This window comes from Pinus tabuliformis, chromosome J, assembly GCF_031772625.1.
Source record: "Pinus tabuliformis cultivar Carrire ecotype Pingquan chromosome J, CPIR1, whole genome shotgun sequence".
Taxonomy (NCBI): domain Eukaryota; kingdom Viridiplantae; phylum Streptophyta; class Pinopsida; order Pinales; family Pinaceae; genus Pinus; species Pinus tabuliformis.
This window is the reverse complement of record NC_142295.1, coordinates 124,001,218-124,012,719: the sequence shown is the minus strand read 5'-3', so window position 1 is coordinate 124,012,719 and position 11,502 is coordinate 124,001,218. Positions and strand designations below refer to the sequence as shown.

At 42.8% G+C, this 11,502-nt stretch overlaps 1 protein-coding gene across 1 annotated transcript; it reads left to right on the top strand.

Annotated features, from left to right (window-relative positions):
• The first annotated feature begins 6,919 nt into the window (after positions 1–6,919).
• On the top strand, positions 6,920–7,492 carry LOC149225913 (uncharacterized). The gene has a single exon (XM_089380043.1). It carries the CDS (start codon positions 6,920–6,922, stop codon positions 7,490–7,492), a length of 573 nt encoding a protein of 190 aa, XP_089236169.1.
• Positions 7,493–11,502: the final 4,010 nt, after the last annotated feature.

Sequence of the window (11,502 nt, the reverse complement as noted above, 5' to 3'; positions counted from 1 at the left end):
GCTCCTCATCTCCATTACACACGGCAGACTCCACTTGGCCAGGCTCGTCTGCGTTTTTAATCTCCTGTCCACGACGCTTACGCATTCTATTGTGCATTAATCTCCGCGTAGAATCGGAGGCGGAGCTTCCAGTGGAAGCGGATTCAGCCGCATTGAATATGGAAGGTATGCAGTTTCCGTCAGAGGAATCGGAAAATGAAGAGGAGTTTGTTAAAGCAGGAGGAGAAGCAGAATGTGCACATGGACTGCGGGCATGCTCATGTTCATCGAAACTGGCACGCGACGATTCTGTTGGTGTGGAGCGAATTGAGGTAGACAGAAGCTTGAACAGCGGAACAGCAATCCAATTTTCCTCTAACAGTGGGAGATAATCGCTGGTGAGAACGACCACACGACCTCCATTTTTTATATCAACGTCCAATTTGGCTTCCTCGCAGTTGAAAACCAATCTTAGCTTCTCTCCTCCTTCGGACTCGGGAGTCGGTAGATTTTTTCCTTCCTTCAACTGAACAATTCCAGTCCCGGACTGGCTTTGTAGCAGGTGCTCCACCTTATCTTCCGCCAGATCCCATGCCCTTGATACGAATTCCTTGCTAAACCCATTGAACAGCCCATTCGAGCCACCCATCAGGTAGAAATCAGTGAACTCTCCCGATCGGTGGGCCTTAGATGTATCTCCGAGGAAGAGGATTTCCAAAACGTCAGATGGATTGTCATTGAACCACCAACTGATCACTCCCATGGGTACTGCAATGGCATCCCCTTTGCGGATTTTCACCACTCGTTCCGACTCTGCCTCCAGAATAAGTATCCTTGCAACTCCAGATCCTTGAAGCACATAGCCAACTTTTGAAGAGTTGGAATACTTTGGCAAAGCCAGGCCACGATGATTGAGAAGCAGCTTGGCGGCTCCAACTTTGGCTTCTGCTAGCATGCAGAGATCTGAACTTGCCCATGCATAATAAGACCCTCCTTCTGAACTCAGGATCTTCTTGGGCTCAGCCGGGGTCAATACTCTCTTGGGAGGGGCCTCTCGGTCATAGGCCTTGGCCGCGCCTTCTTCCTCGTCAAACGGAACCAAATCCCAAGTCTCGTTCTCAATGAGAGAGTTATATTCCTCATCCATGGCGGCTTCCCATTCAGGATGCCCATTTGCTTCTGCATAATTTTGTGGATCAGATCCATGCATTATATAAGCATGCATGGGCATGGATGGCTCCATAGTTAAGAGTGCTTGCGGATCTTCCTCAAATAGAGGGATAGAGGCAGGATCATCAAAGATATCACTCATGCTGCGCCATTTTTGTGCAGAAGTCTGATCTCGATGTTCAACAACTGGTGGTCTAACAGGGGTTTGAGGAACAAAATCAGAAAATGTATACAGACGAGATTGATCATTTACCTTGCCAGATGCAATCTTTAAATTGGTTTGCATGTCATAAATGCTCACGGAATCTAGGGTAAATTCCACTTTCCTTCCGCTGCCTGTGTGTGTCATCTGATACACTGAGAGAAGATTCACAACAAGCCTTGGAGTATGCAAGACATTTTCAAACCTTCCATCTTCAAATTGCACTGTTCCTTGCCCAGTTGCTGCAACTGCAGAATTATCCCCCATGAGGATGGGAGGACCTGAGTATGCATGTAGAAAAGAAAAGGATTCCTTTGAAGAAGCCATATGATGTGAAGCTCCTGAATCGATGATCCATTCTTGTGGTGCAGAATGAAGAGCAATCAAAGCATGCCCGTTACCTCTTGGATGACGTGCTTTTTCTCTTGGATCGGGTGCTTTTTCCTCAGACTTCTTCTTAGCATTCTCAGGAATGTGGTCTTCAAGATTGTATTGCTGGAGTGTCTGTGCCATAAGATCTATAGTCTTCTTCATGCATGCAGATTCAGGATGAAAACCACGGTGGCAATAATTGCACATTGATTTTCCTTTCGTTCCTTTCCTTTCCTTAGAGCCAGATGATCCATCAGGGGGTTTGGGATTTGCCTTTCCTTTTGCATGCACAGTAAGTGCATGCGCTTTGGAATTTTTAAGTGTGCCCATTTTGATGAGCTTATCTTGCTCATGCATCAAGGACTGAATAAAAGAATCCAGTGAGGGCATCTTCCAATCTGCACCAGTTGCAGATCTGACTGTGTGGAATGTAGAGACGAATACTGCATACTTTGGACCAAGTTTTGATAAAATGGAAAGAATCAACTGCTTTTCTTGCTTGGATTTGTCGATCCCGCATCCTTTCAGCTGCACCAACAAAGCTTTATACCTTGTGAAAAAATCTTGAATGTTCTCAAAGTTTCTCGGATCTAATGAGTTTAACTCATTTTCGAGAATGTGACCTTGCATTTCATCTTGTTTTCCAAACAATTCTTCCAAAATTTTCCATACTTCATTTGGAGTTGAACATGATTCAACATGAAATAGCAGTTCTGGAGAAATAGATAAACATAGGATGCCGAAGGCCTCGTCCATGCGATTGAAATATCTTGATTTCTCCACTGCCGATGTTGGTTCAACTTCCATTTCCATGGTTATTCGAAATAAGCCTCTACTTCTGAGATGAAGTTGACTCTTTGGCTTCCATTCGAAATAATTATATGGAGTGAGAATTGCCGATTGTGGAAACTCCAATTTAGACTCCATTCTTTGTTGTTGCTTCAATCTTCTGAACCTGCAAATAAAATTGCTTGTGCACTGATTACAAATCCCTGTGCTCCGATACCATGTAAGATTTTTGAGAAACACAGATAGATCTAGATCTGCAAAACAATAACAAGCTTGCAAGAGAAGGAAGAAAGCGAGCAAGAATTGAGAAAAGAATGAGAAAATTTTACAATATGAGGTTAGAATAAATACATAAAGGCAACTAAGTTAAGCTTAGTTGTGCATGCAATAACTAAAGCTAACTAAAGCTAAGTGTGCTTTATCTTATGCTAATGTGTACATGTGCCACATGCATGCAAGCAATAAGTTAACTGGACCTAATCTAGGTGCATGTACACCAACACAGCTAGTCTACAGCTAGTCTAAGTGCATGTACACCAACACAGCTAGTCTACAGCTAGTCTAAGTGCATGTACACCAACAAAATCAAAGTCAAAAAGGACTTAAGAACTATGAAGCTCTCGGACTGAAAGCTCGTACCGTGTGAGGCCCCGTATAGATATGTTTATTTTTGTTGGAGGACAAGTGTTAAAAAAGAACCTGCTTTGGACCAAGTTTTTTTCATAACTGCGTGACTACAAGCCACTACATAAGGAGGTGACTATTCCAAGCAGTTTCAACATCCTACAAAATCAGAAGATCAAAGTCAAAAAATTTATGGTTCGTTATCTAGTGAGTTGAATATATCCTGAAGAAGTAACGAATTTTCATTATTTCACAGAAATAGCTATTGCATCGTGAAGAAGCAATTATTTTTTCGATTGATTTATTTTCAATGGAGAATTGCATGCATGTGTAGAGTGATGCAGGAGCGTCAGCCAGGACAAAGACAAAATGAAGGCAGAATGGTCTCTGAAGGGAACGAAGGAGTAAATTCACTGCAATGATAATGTGGTTGTTTTATTTTTTGTCTTTTATTTAATTAAGCTGTAAGAGTCAAGTAACTGAACAGCAATTAGGAACAGTAGAAATGTTAATAGGAATGTTAATTATTTAGGATTAGGATTTTAAGACAGTCAATTTTTGTCCATGTGTTAATGACTAACGACAAAGAAACAGTTCGGAACAAAACTGATGTAACTACTCAAAACATAACAGACAGCAGTTGGAAAGAAACTGCTAACCATCTAACAGTGGTTAAAAAGGTGGACAAAACATCATAGTTTCTTCTTCGATATTCTGGGAAATAAAGAAATTGTTTTTACAAAAATTATTCTGTGTACTCTAACCTCCACAGCGTCCCTAAACAGTTGAACTATTATACCATATCACACCTAGTTTCTTTTATCTGCATTGTATGGTTTCTGTGCATGGTAAATTTACAGGCGTGTGGTCACATACAAGAACAAAAGCACGTTGGTCCAAGAAAGAGAACTGAGGCTGGACAACACTCGAATGAACCCCAGGACGAGGGACTAAAGAACTTTTTCCAGTTCACGAGAAGACCCATATATAGAAATAACAAGGCCGGTCGAACACATAATTTATAGACGGGAAATCAAATTCAAACACTGCCAGGTATGAACCCCTGACAAATATTCACAATCCTTTACATCTAAACGTATACATAAAGGAAACAAAAGAAAATCACTGCACATTCATTTCATAGATATATCAGTCGAAACAGGAACATTCAATAGTTACAGTGTCGTGTTAAAGAAAATAAATTCCTTGAAAAATATTCGGACAAGATATCACAAGGGTTTGGAAACCCACGACGCCACTACAAGGAACCAGACAGTAAAATCACAACTGTAAGTTCAACAGCCAAGACTGCCACCAACGGGAACACAACAAGCCATCGACACATCCATTCGAGAAAGGAACAAACAACAGCAACCAGAACAGAGGAATGTTGCTACCCGTGACAAACTGAGACAACCGAGCTGCCGGGTGTGGAATTGTTTTGAATCGCCAACCAAGTCGCTGGGCTCCAATCCTTCCGAGGAATCGGACCCAGCAACCAACAACACAGTGTCATAAACACAGGGAAAAGCATGCAAGGAGAAATAAATGTCTAACAGTTGGTAACAAAACAGAACCCAAAGCGCTTACCTGACGTTGGCGAGCCGTGGCCGGAATAGCTGTATCAGAGGACCCTGCTCACGAAGGAGCGAGAACGTTAGTGAGCTGAGTAAGAGAAGAGTATAAACTGCTAGCATAGAATAGAGAACCTACCTGGTGGATTGACGAAGGCGCCGGAAGGAGTTGACACCATCACCGGCGACGAACCAGAAAGGATAACCAGGAACCGGAGCCAGAGAACGAACACCTGGAGCAGTCTAGTCGACAGTCGAATGCAGTGACAAAAAGAACGAAACCACAAACATTCATACAGTCATTTACAAGAAGTGCAAAAACGCAAACGCAGACCGTGGATAACCAGTAACCCGCCAAAAACAAGAACAGAGCAAGTAAGAACAGACCTTACCGAACCAGCATTGTAAGCAGACAAGGAGGGAAACGTTCGAACATTATTCCGAGTCGGGGAACAAACAGCATAAACCAGGTCGAAACCTCCAGAAGACTTCGAATACGCAGAGCTTACAGAACCCAACGAAGACACAAGCCAAATGACCACAGCGAGGGTTTGATCGCTCATACCTAGGCGGAACGTGAAGACCGAGGGAGGACAGTTGGCAGTTAACGGGAGACGGAGGTACCAATCACCGGTGCCAGTACAGGGAATAATTGAAGCGACCATAAATCCAATTACCGGCGAATCAACTCGTATACCAAATAATCTGCAGTCCATTATTGCAAGTTGCCACATAATTCCCGCATAGGCATTAGAGTGAGCGGTCACGTGGGCTGAGCTCATCAAGTGGTATCAGAGCAAGTTGTTGAAGAAATCAGGATATGGAGGTTCAAAGATGAGGATGTGGAAGAGGTGTGCGCAGGGCAGCAGATGAGGGCTTGAGGGGAGAATTAAGGGCCCTTACTGCTCGTTTAGAAGCAGTGGAGGCAAGCAGGAGAAGAGACCCAAAACTTGGAGATGATAACGAAGATGAGGCAGTAACTGCTACAGACAGATCAGATGAAGAGACCCCAGAATTAAGACTGTTGAGGTTGGTATTGCTAGCCAGCAGCAAACCCAAACCTGAGATTCCTAATTATGACGACAGTCTGTCCGCAGATGTTTTGCTGGACTGGGTAAGTGAGTTAGATAAGTATTTTGAAAATGAAGAGATCAGTGAGGACAAAAGAGTCAGATTTGCTGCAACTAAGTTAAAGGGACACGCCGCTTTGTGGTGGGATAGTGTCCAAGCGAACAGGAGAAGAATGAACAAGCTGCCGATAAGGAAGTGGTCAAGGATGGTGGCAAAACTGAAAGGAAGATTTCTGCCTAAAGATTATCAGGTTGAGCTTTACCGACGGGTGCAGAATTTAAGACAGAAGGGTATGACCGTAAAGGAATATACGGAGGAGTTTTATCGAGTAAACCTGAGGGCTGGTTATACTGATGATACTCCAGAGAAGACAGTGAGATATGTGAATGGTTTGAGGATGGAAATACTGCATGAGATCAGTATTCTCTTTCCGCGGAATATAGAAGAAGCCTTTCAGAGTGTTGTAAAGGCTGAGGAAAAAATTAATAGAAAACAGAATAACAGGAGAGGGCGAGGAAATGGCAGAGGACGAGGATAGTCCTATGGCAGAGGAAGAACTGCCACTAACAGCGAGGAAGGCAGCAGCTCCAGATCTTCAGGAACAGCAGAGAAAGGGGATAGCACGAGAGGAGGACGGCCATATCAACGAGGAAGAGGAAATGGTCGAGGAAGGGGAGCCAATGTCCAGTGCTACAGGTGCCACAAGTGGGGGCACAGATCCTATGAATGCCCAAAAGCTGAGCATGCTGGCCAGAGGGGAAAATTTGTCGCACAACCTGAGGAAGCTGAAGCACCAGCTCAGGAGGTGGAAAAGGTGGCGAAAACAGGAGAGGCGTTGGTTTTAAATAAAGTATTGTTGAAGCCAGCCAAGGAGACGGCTGAGCAAACACAACGAAAGGCACTGTTCCGAATAGTTTGTAAATCACATGGAAAGTGCTGTAAATTAATCATAGATAGTGGGAGTATAGACAATTTGGTTGCCACCGAGATGGTGGAGAAGCTGGGATTGAAGCGGCTTAAGCATCCCACACCTTACAAGGTGTCGTGGCTGCAGAAAGGCTACCAGCTATTAGTTAATGAATAGTGCGAGGTTGAATTTCACATTGGCAAATGCCAAGACAAGGTTGTCTGCGATATCATGCCAATGGACGTGTGCCATATACTGCTGGGAAGACCGTGGCAATATGATTGGAAGGTGATGCACGATGGAAAGACGAATTGCTATAAATTTGTGAAAGATGGCATCAAGCATACACTTGTAACCATCAAAGAAGAGGATACAGCAGAAGCCAGTGGAACAAAGGCATTATTGGTGGGAGGAAAGCAGTTTATTAAACAGATTGAGGAAAACGAAGTGAATTATGCGGTCGTGAGGAAAACTAAGACTGTGTTGCTCAACACAGAAATGTCTGAATTTCCTGCAGAGATTCAGAAGATGTTGGAAGAATTTAAAGACATCGTAGTTGATGACTTACCGGACAAGTTGCCTCCCAAAAGGAGCATCAGCCATCATATCAATTTCATACCCAGAGCAAGCCTACCAAATAAAGTAGCGTATCGAATGAGCCCAAAAGATAATGAAGAGATTCGTAAACAGGTACGAGAGCTGCTGGATAAGGGGTTGATCAGAGAAAGCTTGAGCCCTTGTGCGATACCAACAGTACTCGCACCTAAGAAGGGTGGAGAATGGCGGATGTGTACGGATTCGTGAGCTATTAATAAAATCACCATTCGATACAGGTTTCCCTTACCCAGAATGGACGATATGATGGATTGTCTCAGCGGGGCAGCTTATTTCACGAAGATTGATCTGAAGAGTGGATATCATCAGATCAGGATCAGAGAGGGAGATGAGTGGAAAACAACCTTCAAAACCAATGAAGGGTTGTACGAGTGGCTAGTCATGCCGTTCGGTTTGAGCAACGCTCCTAGTACTTTTATGAGGTTGATGAATGAGATGTTAAAAGAATTTATTGGCAAGTTTGTGATAGTCTATCTCGACGATATTTTGATTTTCAGCAGAACGAAGGGAGAGCACCTTCAGCATGTTCGAAGAGTGCTAGAGAAGTTGCAGCAGAACAAACTGCTGATAAACTTTAAAAAGTGTACTTTCCTGCAGAAGGAACTGGTTTATTTGGGGTTTGTAGTCGCAGAAAATGAATTGAAGATGGATCCAGAAAAGATCGCAGTAATCGTCAACTGGCCCATCACAAAAGAGCTTGTTTGAGGCACGTAGCTTTCACGGATTGGCGAGTTTTTATCGAAATTTTATTAGAAATTTCAGTGAAATATGCGCACCAATTCTAGACACCATTAAAAAGGCCAGTCAACCTTTTTGTTGGACCAGAGCAGCGGAAGACAGCTTTCAGCTTTTGAAGCAGAAGATTACAGAGAGGCCGATTTTAAGGCTGCCAGATTTTAACAAGCTTTTCCAGGTACGATGTGACGCAAGTGGGATAGCTATTGGCGCTGTGCTCAGTCAGGAAGATAGACCAGTGGCATTCTTTAGTGAGAAATTGAACGAAAGCAAGTAGAAATACTCCTCATATGACAAGGAACTTTATGTCGTGGTCCAAGCTTTAAAGCATTGGAGACACTACCTGCTGGGCAACAAGTTTGTGTTATTCTCTGATAATTCAGCACTGCAATATGTAATGCAACAGCACAAATTAAACCATAAACATGCCAAATGGGTAGAATATCTACAGAGTTTCACTTTCGTGTTAAAACACATCAGTGGGCAAGCCAATAAAGTGGCGGATGCCTTGAGCAGAAGATCTTTCTCTTACAGGAAATTACAATACAGGTGATGGGATTCGAACATCTAAAAGATTTGTATCAGGCCGACACGGACTTCAAGGAAGCCTTTGAAGCCTGCCAAAATTCTGTGTTGAGAAATACAAGTCCGTGGTTGGACTACAATTTGCAGGAAGGACTATTATTCAGAGGTGGACAGTTGTGTATCCCTGACTGTTCGATGAGGGAAAATATCATACGAGAGAAACATAGCGGGCGTCTAGTCGGTCATTTCGGCATAGACAAAACTTTGGAGCAGCTCGGACATTTTTATTACTGACCTAGAATGCGCAGGGATGTACAGCGGTATGTGAACCTGTGTAAAGTATGCCAGCTAGCAAAAGGACACAACCAAAATACTGGACTTTACACACCACTACTTGTTCAAAGCAGGCCGTGGGACTCAGTCAACATTGACTTTGTCTTAAGACTACCTAGAACGCAGCGAGGGTACGATTCAGTGATGGTGGTGGTAGACAGGTTTTCAAAAATGGCGCATTTCATCCCTTGCCAAAAAACTAGTGATGCCACGTATGTAGCTCACCTGTTTTTCACAGAGATTGTTAGATTACACGGCCTACCCAGATCTATTATTTCTGACAGGGACGTAAAATTCACAGGACACTTTTGGCGTACCCTGTGGAAAAATTTGGGCACACAATGAATTTCAGTTCTGCGTATCATCCGTAGAGTGTTGGACAAACGGAAGTAGTGAACAGGAGTTTGGGAAATTTGTTACGGAGTTTGACTGGGGAAAATTCACGGTTATGGGATCGTGCTCTCGCTCAGGCAGAATTCGCTTATAATGATTCGCCAAATCGTAGCACCGGACACAGCCCATTTCAAATCTTGTACGGCATGCATCCTCGGGGGATACATGAACTGCGAGATTTAGGGAAATTGGAGCGGAGAAGTGCGGATGGCGAAGATTTTGCCGAAGCGATGAGTGAACACACGAACGGGTAAAATTAAAGTTGAAGGACATCGTACAGAAATATAAGCAGCAAGCAGATTCAAGGTAGAGGGAAGTCCAATTTGATGTTGGAGACAAGGTCCTTGCACACTTGCGCAAAGAATGATTTCCTAAGGGCACATATAATAAGTTAAAATTTAAAAAGATTGGTCCCTCCAAGATTTTGCGTAAGTTCTCAACCAATGCTTACGAAATTTAGCTGTCACCTGACATAGGCATATCACCTATTTTCAATGTGGCGAACCTATTCCCATATATTTCCCACGCAGAGGATGACAGTGTGGTACGGCCAGAACGGGACACCCAGGTTGAGGACAGTTCTTGGATGAGGCATATGCCTATGGTTCAACCCCATGAGATTGAGGGAATTCTCAATACCCAAGTAGCCAAGAAGACACGCAGGAAGGAATATCTGCGATATCTCGTCAAGTGGAAAAACCGTCCAATTGAGCACAGTTCGTGGCTCGATGCAGTACAGATACAGAAGGCTGGCTATTCGGTGGAGGAGCTCGTGGAACAGAGCCATGAATTTCTCTTACCTCGGGAGCCTGATGCAGGAGCATCTGGCTGACAGGACAAAGACAAAATGAAGGCGGAATGATCTTTGAAGGGAACGAAGGAGTAAATTCACTGCAATGATAATGTGGTTGTTTTATTTTTTGTCTTTTATTTAATTAAGCTGTAAGAGTCAAGTAACTGAACAGTAATTAGTAACAATAGAAATGTTAATATGAATGTTAATTACTTAGGATTAGGATTTTAAGACAATCAATTTTTGTCCATGTGTTAATGACTAACGACAAAGAAACAGTTCGGAACAAAACTGATGTAACTACTCAAAACATAACCGACAGCAATTGGAAAGAAACTGCTAACCATCTAACAGTGGTTAAAAAGGTGGACAAAACATCATAGTTTCTTCTTCGATATTCTGGGAAATAAAGAAATTGTTTTTACAAAAATTATTCTGTGTATTCTAACCTCCACAGCGTCCCTAAACAATTGAACTGTTATACCATATCGCACCCAATTTCTTTTATGTGCATTGTATAGTTTCTGTGCATGATAAATTTACAGCCGTGTGGTCACATACAAGAACAAAAGCACGTTGGTCCAGGAAAGAGAACTGAGGCTGAACAGCACTCGAATGAACCACAGGACGAGGGACTAAAGAACGTTTTCCAGTTCATGAGAAGACCCATATATAGAAATAACAAAGCTGGTCGAACACATAATTTACAGACGGGAAATCAAAATTCAAACATTGCTAGGTATGAACCCCTGACGAATATTCACAATCCTTTACATCTAAATGTATAAATAAAGGAAACAAAAGAAAATCACTGCACATTCATTTCATAGATATATCAGTCGAAACAAGAACGTTCAATAGTTACAGTGTCGTGTTAAAGAAAATAAATTCCTTGAAAAATATTCGGACAAGATATCACAAGGGTTTGGAAACCCATGACGCCACTACAAGGAACCAGACAGTAAAATCACAACTGTAAGTTCAACAGCCAAGACTGGCACCAACGGGAACACAGCAAGCCATCAACACATCCATTCGAGAAAGGATGTTAGGGTCCTACCCTAACCCCCTTATTTATGTCATGGGATCACGTCATAGTCAAGAGTCAATAAAGCCCATATTAATATTTGTAAGTGGTTAACCCGCAATTAATGACGGGACCATAGTTAGTTGCAAATGGGCGGTAGTATTAGATAGATGGTAAATGGGCGGTAGTATTAGATAGATGGTATTAATAAAACCCACGGTATTGGCCCGTGGTATTGCATGTATGAGTCATATATAAAGGATAGAGACTCCCTGCGAGGAGTATCGTGTCTTGTTTTGTAATCGAGCTCTGCTCTATTGGAGGTTGCCCCCTCAAAGAGGCCTGTGAACATTTCTCTCTGAGTAATAAAATCATTGCTATTCTGTGTTCTGG